We start from the raw sequence: 15,274 nt of genomic DNA, 5'->3' as shown, positions 1-15,274 counted from the left end.
AAGACTGTGCACAGCTATGGTCTCATTATTTGAGAGGATATAAATCCATTAGAAATAGCTCAGGAAGGTTAACTTGACCGATGGCTTGAGCTGGGGGTGTTTTCTTACATGAAAAGCTTGAACCAGGCTGGGCCTGTATTCACTGGAGTTTAAAACGATAAGAGATGATCTTACTGAGATGTACAAAATTCTAAGAGGACTCTAGTCCTTCCCACAAGGGACTAGAGATAGGCAACACAGTTTAAAAATAAGCAGTCTTCCATTCCGATGGAAATGAAGATTTGTTTTGGCCCCTCTCAGAGGATAGCATTGTTGGAACTCAGTTTCCCAAAACAGAATAATTGAATATTTTTAAAGACAGAGATAATGTTTTTTTTAAAATAATTGTTATTTGCGATAGGCAGGAATATGGAGCTGAGGCTGCAATCAGCTATGATCATATTGAATGGTGGAGCAGATTCAAGAAGCTTAGTGGCCTACTCCAGCTCTGAATGACATGTATGTATGTGTAAAGTAAGGTTTTGGAATGTTAAAAATACTAGGGATGAAAATTCTGCTTCTACACCCACCAGCCATCAATTCTCCACCCCATCAAAGAGGAAGTCCCACCTCCAGCCAATCAAATATCTGGCAGCTCTCTTATCCCAGCAGTGCCACCAAGGCCTGTGGTCACTGTTGAGACTACATGTGGACTCAAAGAGGAGATGTCAAGGGAGCCTTAACTGTCAAGGTAAGTCCAGGTTTCACTAGGACTATCCCAGTGAGATGGTGGGGCTGGGCCTGAAGGGTAGGGAGTTGAAAAAAATGTGGTGGTGAACAAGAATACTTTGGTGGTCTCAAATGGATACAAGATGCCTGACCAGGAAACTCTACCCATGGCAACCAAGCTCCCACTGTAAAATTCAGCTCATATTTTCTGACTGTCAGTATGAATTCTGTAAATTGATACCTTTATACGAATAATTTCCAGAGCAACATAGAGTCAGATTAACTCCCCCACACACAATTTTCACTCCATTTAGCTTCAGTCAGTCTGATGTGGAGATGCTAGTATTGGATTGGGATGGACAAAGTCAGAAGTCACACCACACCAAGTTATAGCCCAACAGGTTTATTTGAAACTGCACAAGCTTTTGGAATGCAGTCGCTACGTCAGGTGCAGTGAGGCTCACCTGACGGAAGGGCTGTACTCCAAAAGCTTGTGTGATTCCATATAAACCTGTTAGACTAGAACTTGGTGTGGTATGACTTCTAACTTTGTCAGTTTGGACTGAGCCTTCAGGTTCAAGTTGTGTTCGTTCTTACTACAATACTCATGAAGAAAAACTGCTGTTACCAGCACTACCATTAGAATAAAAGTGTATTTTAATACTTCGGCTGAGTAACAGTTGTATAATTTCAGGATCTGTTTATGTACGAAGAATCATATTGCGTAGCATACTAGGGTTTCTAAGGTCTAATAGTTGTACTATTTTAGTACTTACACAAAATATTTCCAAATCTTTATGTGTACACATAATCTCTTGCTGGATGTATTTATTGTTTAAATTATTTTCACCCAGTAACACTTAAATTTCCCAAAATACACCTCCATTCTTACTGTTTCAGTTCATATATGTATGTGTAATGCTGCTGTTTCTTTCTAGGCAGGACTTTGTGTAAATCTCAGAAACTTCCAATGGTTTAATGGGGTGAATCCTGACAGTTTTTTCCCACGATGCTATAGAATTGCAGTCACAGAAGAAAAGCAATCATTCATTGGTATGTAATCCAGTCAATTGTCTTCCATTTGGATTAGGAATATTAGGAGATTGCCAACATAATGAAGCAGGAGACAGAGTTAGTGTCTCTCCACTTAAAGTTTGAGACTTGTCAAGATAGAAGCCATCAAAAAAAACGTTTCAGCCTGCATGCTGGCATAAAAGCTAAGGTACATCAGTTAAAGACTACTTATTGTTTTAAAAGCAAATTCCAGTCCTAAAAGTCGATAAAACATGGAGCTGGAGGAGGTCAGACAGCATCAGAGGAGCAGGAAAGTCAACATTTCGGGTCTGGACCCTTCATCAGGACTGGGGATGAAGGAGATAACCAGGAGGTTGTGGTGGGACAGAGACCCATCAAGATCTCTTCAGAGGGAGAAGGAAAACTTTTTTTCAAGGTGGAGATCCTTGAAAAGGTTATGCATTATGGTTTTCAGTGTCTTGGAAAAAAGCCCAGCTGATGCTGGAAGTCAGTCAATAAAATGGTCTGAGGAAGAGTCCAGACTCGAAACGGTGACTTTCCTGCACCTCCCTTGCCGTCTGACCTGCTGTGCTCTGCCAGTTGCACATTTTGCTGATCCACAACTAAAAGATGTCTTACAGGCTTAAAACTGACATTGGCAGTCTGAAGATACTGTCAGTTTATCTACATAGCCTTCCTGGCAGCATCTGTGGAGGAGAAAACAGAGTTAATGTTTTGGGTCCAGTGACCCTTTCTCAGAACTGATGGTGGCTGGGAAAGCGTCAGTTTATATGTCGAAAATGGGGAGGTGGGTGGGGTAGGGAGTAAATGATGGGATAGATCCCAAAGAGAAAGAAAGACAGTTGGACAGACATAGGAGTTGCTAACGATCAGGCTGGGAGGGTGAGTTGTTGTTAATGGGGACTGTTAGTGACTAAACAACAGGGGGTGTGTAGTGGCAGGCTGTGTGTCAACAAGGCCTGGTGTGTGGGGTGGGGTTGCTGGAACATTGGAGAGTTTGGGCCCTAAAATTATTGAATTCAATATTGAGTCTGGAGGGCTATAGGGTTCCCAAGCGGAAAATGAGGTGTTGTTCCTCCAGCTTGTGCTGGGCTTCACTGGAACACTGTAGCAAGCCAGAGACACAGATGTTGGCCAGGAAGCAAGGTGGTGCATTGAAGTGGCTGGCAACAGGCAGTTCAGGGTCTTTTCTGTGAGCAGAACGTAGATGTATCTACATTTCTGAAGGGTCTAGGCCCGAAACGTCAGCCTCCTGCACCTTTGATGCTGCTTGGCCTGCTGTGTTCATCCAGCTCTACACCTTGTTATCTCAGATTCTCCAGCATCTGCAGTTCCTACTATCTATACTCACTCACCCAGCCTGATCGTTAGCAACTCCTTTATCTGTCCAACTGTTTTTCTCTCTCTTTGGGCTCTATCCTAGCATTTATTCCCTACCCCACCCCCTACCTCCCCATTTTCTACATATAAATTGATGCTTTCCCACCCACCATCAGGTCTGAGGAAGGGTCACCAGACCTGAAACGTTAACTCTGTTTTCTCTTCCACAGATGCTGCCAGACCTGCTGAGCTTTTCCAGCAACTTTGTTTTTGTTCCTGATTTACAGCATCCACAGTTCTTTTGGCTCTTACATTGCCTTCCTGCCCAGAACATTGGTGTTGCAGACACTGAAAACTGATTGTACACAGGTAGGCTTCTACAGTTTTGCAGCGCTCAATTGGTTCTAACGTTTTATTTTGTTCAACTTAACACCAAAACCGGTGCATCTTTATTGGCACTTACTTGGTGTAAATTTCTTCTTGTGACTGAAACTTGCTGCAGACCTTTATCATTTAAAGGTGAGTTTCCTATAGCCAAAGCTGCCTAAAGAGGCCGGAACCATTAAAAATAAAGTGAAATAGAAGCAAACACAGGAAAAATAAGAGAACAGGATAGTGAACCAAGTAAGAGAAAGGAACAAAACCCTACATTCTACTTCAAGCAAAAGGCCACAGACTGTCGACAAGAAATGGAAGGCAAATATTTACTTGCGGAAGGGCCAGCAAGTTACCTCTTCATTGAACAAGAGCTATTTAAGCAACTCATGCAGTTTTATTTTGCGGATCAAACCATAAATGATCCTGAGAGCAGACCTCTTAAGATATCATGTTACTGGCAAAGAAGGACTTCACAAACTAAACATATCCAGTTTTTCTAAGGACCATGTTAAAGATCCAGATCAAAATAGAAATCAACTTCTGGATTAACAGATTCCAACTCATGTCATACAGACAGAAACCCCAAGAATCTAGTCATGACTTTTGTGCCATATGCCTCAGCAAAAGATGACTGTGAGCTCTCTGAAGAAGAACTCAGAGACTAATCAAGTTGGTAATCACCTCTTTGCCATTTCTGAGCATTTGGAAAATAATCTTCTGGGCAAGAGAAAGCATCATATCACTGCCTGGACGGCAGCAAGAAGCCATAATAACATAAAACGTTTAACTAGGACCAGCAAAGTGCACAAATCCAGCAAGATCTGTCATAGATGTGCTTTGTCACACTTACCCAACAGTTCTGCATTTCTTTACATACACAAAGTGCATGGCACCAAAGGATATTGGGCATATATGTGCAGAAAAGTTTGGTGTTAAAAGCCAAACCATGTGACCAAATAGGTAGTGCATCTCAGATGGTCCAAATGTACACAATTAGTTCAACAACGTGGACAATTAACAAACTGAAAAGCAGCCCTTGGAATACATCCAAGCCTTTCATATGTCATCAGGGTGTGTAGGGTTGGCAATATGATAAGCACAAGATTTTATGCCTGGATTTCTGACTCTCTCTCTCTCTGTACAGTGTGTATTTCTGGTAGTTCTCCAACCTGTTCACTAGTGCTGTATCAGTTTCATTCTTCTGTCTTTAGAGGCAAATCCTGTGGCTGTTTTACAGTCACTGCTGTGAGTGTGGTTTGAATCTCATGAATGGTTATGGCGCATGAGATTGTATGACCCCTAAACGCAGGTCAACACACCCTGAAAGCCAAAACTGATACAGGAGTCAGTGGCAACATATTACCACTATGCATCCTAAAAGACGTGCACCGGAACATGCTCTAACCATGAGAATCCGGTGCACTACGGTGCAATTTACAAAAAAAAATTGTCTCTGTCCTTGCGCATGATGGATCACCAATTTCATGCTGTGACACAATCACACTTCAAAAACAATATACAATATTCAGCTTGCATTCACAAAATCTTCAGCCTAATAGATAGCAATTGCCCAGAAGTAGCAGTGCTGACAGTATCTCCTGTAACATAACCATTCATGAGATTCCAACAATACCTACAGTAGTAAGAATTAGAGGCCACGGGATTTTCCTCTTCTAAGACAGTTTGGAGAACTACCAGAGCATGACAGCCAGAAATCCAGTCACAGATATCTTAAACTTTTGTTTTTATGTAAACACGTAATGAGCCTACATCATATGAAGTCATTAGCAATCATGGTGCTGCATTTAAAAAGAAATGGAAACCAGTTCAGGCCAATTCATGATACACCAATCATGAACACCAAGCAGTGAGGAAGAAAATTCTGGTGGTTTTGCAATGATGTTGAGCGATAACAACAGAGATGTCAGCCAAGAGCAATTGACAGTAACACACACCTCTCAAACAGGTATGATCATCAGGTCAGGATGAGTTGTTAAGCCTCAAATGTTAAATTGAGTTTGAATTGACAATGTGTTTATGTATATATTTGGGACATTTTTCCTTTGGAATACGTAGGATGTTATGTCTCACAGAAAATATGCAATGTGCTTTTGTGCTCATGATGTTATCATCATATCATGTGACCTAATATTAGATTAGATTAGATTAGATTACATAGAGTGTGGAAACAGGCCCTTCGGCCCAATAAGTCCACACTGCTCTTTGAAGCATTCCACCCAGACCTATCCCCATCCCCATATAACCCACATACCCCTGAACACTACGGGCAATTTACCGTGGCCAATCCACCTAGCCTGCACATCTTTGGACTGTGGGAGGAAACCAGAGGAAAACCCATGCAGACATGGGGAGAATGTGCAAACTCCACACAGACAGTTGCCTGAGGCTGGAATCAAACCCAGGTCCCTGGCGCTGTGAGGCTGCAGTGCTAACCACTGAGCCACCATGCCATCCCTGTATAAAGCTGTCCATCTCTACCTTCCTGGGCTCCATCCTGTGCAGCATGACAGGCTAAGAGAAGTGTGCTGCAGCATATTTAAATTGCTGAGCTTGAGCCCAAACATGGAAGTTTGTATAATACATGTATGTAAATACCAAGAGCTATAATAAAAGTTAATTGAATTCTTCAGTGCTGCATGACCCATGTCTCAATTATATTACTGCAGCTGACATCAATATCACAACATGATAATTGTAAATTATTGCTTTTTACATCATGCCAAAAAGCATATTCTTGATTTAATGTCTTGAATAAAAAACATATGCATGCAGAATAACAATGGACAGCTTACATATGCAGCAGCTCAAGATGGGCAGCTAAAGCTATGGATTGAAGAATCAAGTACAAACAACTTATGTTTGATTAGCATCTCAGTTTCACAAATATTGACATATTAGGTCTCTCGGTGAGTGAGGAGCAGGTCCCAGGCTTAATCCTTGCTCCAGACTCCCAGGCAGGGCCAAGGCTCTGTTCAGTCCCAGTGCAGGACGCTATGGCAATGGCAACGGCTGCATCAGTGAGGTTGGCCCAGCATGAATTCATTGCAGCGGTGGTGTTGGTGGAGGCAAGATGGCTCTAGAGAGGGGTGACTCTTTGTTCGAGCAACATGGTAAAGTGCAGCTACAGCAGTGCCATCAGTTTAGCAGCAGTGACTCAAGGCTGCAGGGTGGAGGAGCCCAAATCCAGGCCCATGGTTCAACTAGAAGCGGGAAATGTCCCAAAGATCACCTAACTTTATTGAAATAGGTCTTTAATGTTTAATGCTTTATTTTTCTGGCTTCATAGTCTGTGTTTTAGTTTACTTTCTGTGTTTTAAGATGGTGCACTCTTTTTCACTGCATTTGTAATAAATACGTGACAATAAATAAAATCAAGTCATACAGTGAAAATACTGGATCTCTAGTCAATGAATTATGAACCCGTTATTCCATTGAGGAGTTCGGGTGATGTTGCACATAGGGAGAGTGATGGTGTCATGATAATATCACATGAGTAGTTATTTAGAACCCTCAATCATAGGTTTCTATCCCACCATGGTGGCAGATGGTGAAACTTGAATTTAAATTTTAGAAAATTGAAATAAAGAGATGGTCAAGTAGCAACCTATACTATTGATCACCATAAAGTCCCAGCTGGTTCACCAATCTCCTTTAGGAAGTGAATTCTGCCATCCCTACCTGCTCTGGCCTATATGTGATTCCAGACCCACAACAATATGGTTGACAATTAAATGCCCTCTGGCAATTAGGATGGGCAATAAATGCTGGCCTAGCCAATGATGCTGCCATCCCATGAATGAATAAAAAAAATGAATAAACGATACCAGCCCAATCATACTTAATACCTGAAATTACTCCACTGAATTATTTCTATTAGTTAATTTACAAGATTCTCTTATATGAAAAACTAACCTGTTTTTAACAATAAGTACTTTGTACAATTGTTTTGCAACACTGCAATGACATTAAAACACTCAGAAAATGATAAATAAAATTTACAACCAATAATTTGTTAAGCATGTCAGCACAGTTCATCCCCTTTAGGGTCTGTTTCCCAAACTTGCAAATAATTTCTGAATTTTTGTGATCTTTGTAAAGTAGAATACCGTTCTATCCAATCAGAAGCAATTTAAAATCATGCCAGGTTTAAACAGCAAATCAAATTTCTGGGATCTACATGCAATTTGCTCAGAATGAAATATATTATGTTTCCTAGCAACTACATACATAGATGATGACAGTGGTGCAAGCAATGATCAATTTTTAACCCTAATAGCAAAATATTTGACTACTGCCAGGATTTCCTGAACCACAAAATTTATATGATCCTCTTAAGATAATTACACAGGTTGGTCACATTAATCCCTGAGTTATATTGCTAAAGAAATGCAGCATACCTGCCTACCTACCCTTTTAGCCGCAGGAGGGTCATAATCCTGGGAGATAATATTGGTATTGGAGTGGGGGCAGGGGAGAGGAGAGAGGATGGGAAACATTATCTTGTCTCAGATCCTTATTGAAAATTAAAAGTAGTAAATAATGATCCATCCTATGTGTTATTGAGTTATAATAGCTAAAGGAAGGCATTCTGTCTCCGCAGATTGATTGTCTAATGCTTGAGCAGTATGACTCATTACAAATTCAGACAATATTTTAACTGTTATAAAGTCCCAATTACAGTAAATTGTCATATAAGGCCAGGTCTCTGAGTCCAAATTTTTAGCCAGAAAGTAGGGTGTTGACTTAAACACAAGTAACATTTTCAAAGGTTGACATCCACCTGCTGCCATTATTCCACTACCTGACTGTTCATGGCGGTGCACCAATTGGTCTCAGAGCTGCCAATTTGGAGACTGCTTCTGTCAACATTGCCCTGCACAAGAAATAAAATTTATTTTTCTTCTTATAATTTTAATTTACAAATAAATAACCTCCATGGAGGCAAACATTGATTTGTATAGACTAAATTAGTCTAAATTTAAGCCACAAAATTTAATTCAGTTTTTAATATAGAAAAGTGTACAACGTGTCACTCAATGTGTATTAAAATATTAAGATCACCTGTGTCCTCAGCACCAATTAGCTCAGTCCAGACTACTTCTTGAATTGGTCATTATATGGATCATCAACATCATCTTTATCAACAATTGTTTCGTCAACCATGTAATTGCACAAGTTGTCTTCTGTATCACCAAATGCATTGGATATCCCACATTCTTTGAATGATTTGATCCTAATTTCTGTACAGATTTCACCCCAGGCCACTGCAACGCTTTACTTCAATGTGATTACCTGTACTAAATAAACATGGTATACAGGAATCTGGCCCATGCTTTCTTTGAAACTGGATCTGAAAATGAAGTTGTTTTGTGACATTATATGCTTCTATTAACAATTTTGTGTCAACTCCAGGAATAATAGGGCTTGAGCTTCTGTGTGCTATCCTAGAGTGGGGAACAAGGTTTTGATGGGAGATGCTGTGAAATCTTGGTTTTCTGTCACAGTACAAAATTATTTCTTTTCATAAAGCTTGATACACTATCCAGGGATGGCTTTGAATTTTGTTGGTGCCTATATTTTTCCTTTAATTTTAGGGCAATGTTGAGAGTGCATTCTGGTGATTTTCATTCATGTATTTCATGAATTAATTTTCCAACTGTGGCCATACGCGAGGCTTTCCTCTGCTTATCCATTTATTCTTAATCACCAACCTGCATAGAGACTTTTTTTCCAATCTCTAACTTTCTTGTCTGATATCTTGAATTTTCTACCTGCTGCACAATTATTTGTCTGATCTGAAATCTCAATGACTATTCCTTTTTGGTACCACATTATGTTAAAGGGCAGGATGGAGGAAATACAGTGGAAACACTGATAGCACTTTGGCCATTGGTAACCTTGTCAGTGCGTATTAATGTGCACAGACATGAGGTGCTGAATAGCCACCTTTGATGTGTTATTCTATGTTTGTATGAATGAGTAGATTCGCATGAGAACAAGTTTGACTCCAGCAGCATGGTTACTCGGCAGTCAGCACTGCTGCCTCACAGTATCGGGGACCTGGGTTTGACTCCATTCTTGAGTGACTGTCTGTGCAGAGCTTGCACATTCACTCCATATCTGTGTGGGCTTCGGTTTCCTCCGATAGTCCAAAGATGTCCAGGTTATGTGAATTGGCCGTGCCAAATTGCCCATAGTGTCCAGGGATGTGTAGGTTAGGTAGATTAGCCATTGGAAATACAGGGTTAGAGGAATAGAGTAGGGGGGTGGGTCTGGGCCAGATGCTCTTCAGAGGGTCAGTGTGGACTCAAAGTGCGGAATGACCTGCCTCCACCTGTAGAGATTCTATGATTCAGCTGTAGTACTACTGTGAGGATGTATCAAGCAAAAGATAGGTGCTCATTGTAAATACATGAAAACAAACATTGTAGTGGTGAGTGAGAGAGTTGTCAAGAGGGACATAATTGAGCTGCAGGAGATGTCACAAACAGTGGCAAGTAGACAGGGCTTGGACCTTTTGGCCAAATGTGAGGAGTGAACGTATACACAAAATCAGCTAGTATTCAAGAATATACGGTATGCATTACAGAATTTTATCAAAATAAATATCTATTGTTCTACTTTGTATTGCCTCAACTTGATAAAGGGGCTACCTTAATCATTATTCTTCATCATTTTCAGAGGATTTCAGAATGACAGCAGCCCGGAGTATACTGAAGTGGGTTGTGGAACTGAAGAAGAAGAGTGATATGTCTCACAAAGGGTCTGATTGGAGAGACAGGACACCAAGATCTTCTGTGATGGAAGGTAGTAGAGAAAGGGAAGCCCCACATTTCACTGTTACAAAATATTGAGGAGAAAGGGACCTTTAGGCTCATGATGACACATGAACAAGAGACATGCAATGCAGAAGTTCACTGTGATATGAAGCAGAGAAAATAAAGTGAGCATGGGTTTCACCATGATACAAAATTGCATATGTTGGCTCTTTTATGAAGTAAATATACAACTTTCAAAGAAGTATTTTTGTGGAAAGAGCAATAGATCCATAAAAGATGAGTGGTGAAGAAAACAAGTTTGATAGCCCTTTTAGTTTCATGTGTTCTCATATTCTCCACTTTGGTGACCATGATTGTCTTATGTAAAATGAATTTGGGCAGTTTCCGTCCGGTTCCTCTGGACTGAGTCAACAGTAGAAAAACAGCTCACAATTTGGCATAAATGCCAGAATCATTTTGAAAGGCTTCTAAATGGAAAGCTAAATTTTAGACCACTACACTATGGACTTCCAAGAGTAGAGCTAAGGTATGTTTTGGGGACATACAAAACATGGATACACTTTTATTCTATATCTAATACAATATCAAACATATTACTATCATAAGAGTGCAAGAAATATCAAAACATTCCTTTTCCCAGTAATGATTTATCAATGCAGATTTCATTGGAATCTGAAGACTTCCTATGAATTGTAGCATCAGACTTTCATCAATGTTGCTATTTAAAGTGAAATAATTGAGCCTAAGTCACAGCTGTTAAACAGCACATACCAGAGATAAGGTATTTTAATGCAGGGTACACTGGCATGACTTTTTATTTGTGCTTAAAATTTCTAAAATCTAAGAGGTTTGAGTAGCAAGTTTCTCATTGAGGCCAGGTGAAGATGAGATGTGGCATGTTAGATCCTCAGTGGCATTTTGAGTACCACAGACTCAGCTTAGCAAATGGCAAAGTATATTGGAATTACAGCACTTGAAAAAAATTAGATGCAATGTGAGTTTCAATCTTCGAAACTCCTGTTATTTGTTGTTGGAGAACCCTTCTGCTCATCATGACATGGATAACCCAGGGATGCCCACATTGAGCAAATCTTTAATTTATTCCCCCTTTATTCCATTATCTATTAATTTAGTTATGTTTTCTAATCTAGTGCATCAACATTAATGATTAAACTTTAAAATTACATTGACAAGTACCAGGTGAGCCAAATAATTTATGCCCTGTGTAGCTTATACCCTTATATCTTAATTTATTTCATTTGGTGGTAATCTATCCAAAATGAATGAAAGCATTTTGTTGACAATTGAAATGATTGCACAGCAACATTCATTTGATTGGAGGAATCACTTTTAGAGTTAGGAAATCTATAACAAACATCTATTCCGTTGTCATGGAGAAGCCCAAATTGTGTTCCAACAATAGCAGACTGTTAAGAAGCTACAACTGTTAGTTGGCAGAATTTGTTCCAGCAGTGTGAAAAATTCCCACCATTTGACGTGTTTAAGGATGAAATGGATGTTCTGTATATTCCGCAAAAGTCAATTTATTCTAATTCTGGAGGAGTTAATCTTCTTGTGAAAACTGTTGTTAAGTCATTCAAAAAAGGGATTTTTAAAAAATCACCAATAGTGAAATCTTCAATCCCAAAACTAGAAACTAGGATATTTCTAAAAATGTAAACTGTCAGGAATTTCTCTTTCACTGTTTCATAGATAAAGATAGTGTATAGGTGAGCAATACACATTTGGACTATCTCACAGAAAAGGTAACAAAAGTTAAAACAGACCACTCAGCTTTATGGTAAGCATCATATCAAATATGCGAAACACACATCTAGCCCAGTGAACTCTGCAAAGTCCTCATCACACCACCTCTCATGGACACCTGGGAAAGGCCAGTAACTGTTGGCCTTGCCAATGATACTCAGACCCTCTAAATGATGTTGTTTTCATTTCTATTACGTACTGAGTTAACCAAGTCCACAGGTGGCACAGGAACCAATATCATATTCTCTGGGTAACGAATGAAAATCTGTTTACTTGCCAATGAGCCACTCTGTTATTCATTTACAAGAATGTTTGATAAACAGAAGAATTAACTTAGTTATGATGACTGCTAACACCTAATAACGCCAACTACATAGATCACATAAGAAGGGCTACTAAAATTATATGTCACAGGTACCTCTATAATAAACACAGTTTTCCAATAAACAACTCATACCTTCCTGAGAGAACAAGGAGGTAGAGAAACTGCAGTTGATAAAAAGGGGAAATAGTAAAACTAAATATTATTTTACTTTTCATTGTGAGTGTAATTATTAAACTGGCGACTGGCAGTGACAAAGAAACCACATTTTTGGTTTTCTTAGCTTTTCACAGGCAGACTCAAAAGAAAGGTGGCGTTGTTCCAGTTCAACTAGTCGAGACAGCGCTTCGTGCCTGTGAGGAATATTTAAACACCATGGACCACAAGGATATTGACGTGAGTCTCGATACACCACCAGCAGTGACAGAAAGATGCTGGGAGGAGACCATCCAGCAGTACTATGAGGTCATTCAGTAAGTAGAACTGGCTTACCCGGCAGCATCATTATCCAGTACTAGAAACACTAACTTCCACACCTCAAGATTAATTCCTAAATACTGATGCCATCTACTAATTTCATGTTGACTTTGAAAGGGTCTATTGCTTTCCTTAGAAATCAGTTTGTAAAAATTTACTGACAACACTTTCTTTTTATTCATTCAAATGACCACATTCAACTGCCAGGTTAGCATTTATTGCCCATCTCTGCTTGGCTGGAGTGTAGTTAAAAGTCAACCTTATTGCCATGACTCTGGAGTTACACATAGGCCATACCAGGTAAGGCTGGCAGATTTCCCACCCTGAGGGATGCTATGTGTGTTAGATGAGTTTTTACAACACTCAACAACGGTTACAATTAGACTAAGTCTTTATTGCAGACATTTTCATTATTAAATTTAAATTTCACCATTTAAAGTGTTGCGATTTGAACCCATGTCCTCAGAACACTAAAATTGTAGTAAAGCAATCTTATCACACTAACAGTTGGCAGCACATGGATTGCAGCGGTTCAAGAAAGCAGCTCACCACAGCTTCTCAAAACCAACTAGGAATATGCCAAAAATAAATGCTGGTCCTAGTGATGCCCACATCCCATTATTGAATTCTTTTAAAAACTGAGATAGATGCTCTAATCCAAGTATGGAACCTCAGTCAGCATATTTTTGCTAATGTTCCAGTTAAAGTATCTACCATATCTACTAATCATTCGTGATACATTTATCTTTCTTCAAAAACACTATCTCATTGTATCATTCTTATTAATAGTCTAATTGTTGGAACCATGACATTTCAAAGTACCAATTCTATCAGAAAATTTTATCTAAGGGTACAGAATGTAATTTTGCAATCTTTTCAGCCACTGACAAATTGGAGCAATTATCATCCAATTGGTAAAATATGGCAAGACCAAAAACAAAGAACTGCATGCAGAAGCTAGAATTCTGGAACAAAAACAGAAATTGCTTAAGAAACTCAGTAAGTCTGGCACCATCTGTGGAGAGACATGTTAACTGTTTTCTCTTCACAGATGCTGTCAGATCTGCTGAGTTTCTACAATAAATCTGTCATAGATTGTAACAGATTTTTGATATCAAGGGAATAAAGGATATCCTTAGCGTCCAACATTTCCCACCATCTCAGGACTTCCTCCACACTCAGTAACCTTCTGCAATGTACTTTCACAGGGGTTGGTATTGTCAAAACTCAAACCTCACCACAACATCAGAACACATTTAGGACTCACATTTAATCTAGTTCAGCACTTTAATACTGTAAACATACATCAAATTCTGTGTTTTTTTTATTCTAATGAAAAATATATTCACTTGATCCTCATTTGCTGCAAAAACAAGCTGTCTTTTTGTTAGATATGTTTCAGATTTCAGCTCCTTTAATGAGATCACATTCATTTACAATAGAGTTTGAAGTGATTTTGCCAGACGATGACCACCTTTGATGTTGTTAATGGACTGTGTCATTAAGATTTTAGTTAAGATCCAACTATGATCTTGACTCAGCTCTTTCTGAGTTCCGGGTCATTATGTACACAGCAATACGCTGGTGACATTCTGATCAGCAAAAGATAGCCTGCCAATAAACATTCAAGGCGATGGTAAGACACAACCGCTACAGCAACATCAATAAAGATACAATCCATAATGAATGGATCACATGACCTCAAATCAAGAGGATGTGCATTCAATGAAGGCCTTGGTCAAAAGCCAGGCCTTCACCTGGCAAGCAGTGGAGAAAGAAGAGGATTCTTAGGTACACCACTTCCCTCCAGTTGATGCATTTATAGATCCACTATTGCTCCCTGATGGTCATCACTAATATGACAATTCTTAGAGATGGTGAAAACTAGCATTGATCTGAGTGAGATAGGTTGGCATCCCAGCATCTGAATGTGGGAATAAGGAATATGCCAGCAGCAGCAGTCTTGGCACAAGTGAGATTTGGGGAAGCAGTGGATGGTAAGCTGTATGTGGGTACATTCAGGTCAGGGTGGTGAGGCAGCAGTAGGCCTCATCACACAATGTGCAACCCTTTGTCCCCTCCCTACACCTTCCTTCTGCTTTAATGGACAGTGCAGTAAATTTACATCTGGTCAGTGTTTAAATACTTACGTAAATGCTCAGGGCAATTGTCTTTTAATAGTAATGATTGTTCCACTGAAACATGGGATCACTACATGCTACATGGAGAGTAACATGACCAAAGCATTTGATTCCAGTCACAATGCAATAATTTTAACTCATAATGCATGTGCGTTTTGGGGTTTGATAGAAAGTTCAAAATTTTTAGAATTTTTCATACATGAGCCCAAGCCAATTCAAACACACCAATATACAGTTTTAACAATTGGAACCAGGAGGTTGTGCTGGAGAAGATAGTGGAAGTCATCATCCTTCCCTCAGGGAAAGCACCTTCTTTTAAATATTTT

The 15,274-nt window shown here is 39.5% G+C and overlaps 1 protein-coding gene across 1 annotated transcript in view; it reads left to right on the top strand.

Annotated features, from left to right (window-relative positions):
* Window positions 1–15,274, top strand: part of LOC125460488 (uncharacterized) — a 91,615-nt gene that overhangs the window by 63,680 nt on the left and 12,661 nt on the right. The window contains exons 12-14 of the mRNA XM_048548025.2: window positions 1,647–1,761; window positions 10,144–10,269; window positions 12,614–12,803. Coding sequence (XP_048403982.1) covers window positions 1,647–1,761; window positions 10,144–10,269; window positions 12,614–12,803 — 431 coding nt within the window. The remainder of the gene's footprint in view (window positions 1–1,646; window positions 1,762–10,143; window positions 10,270–12,613; window positions 12,804–15,274) is intronic.

The sequence above is a fragment of the Stegostoma tigrinum genome, chromosome 11, assembly GCF_030684315.1.
Source record: "Stegostoma tigrinum isolate sSteTig4 chromosome 11, sSteTig4.hap1, whole genome shotgun sequence".
Lineage (NCBI taxonomy): Eukaryota > Metazoa > Chordata > Chondrichthyes > Orectolobiformes > Stegostomatidae > Stegostoma > Stegostoma tigrinum.
The sequence above is the reverse complement of the archived record's forward strand: the minus strand, read 5'-3'. Positions and strand labels throughout refer to the sequence as shown.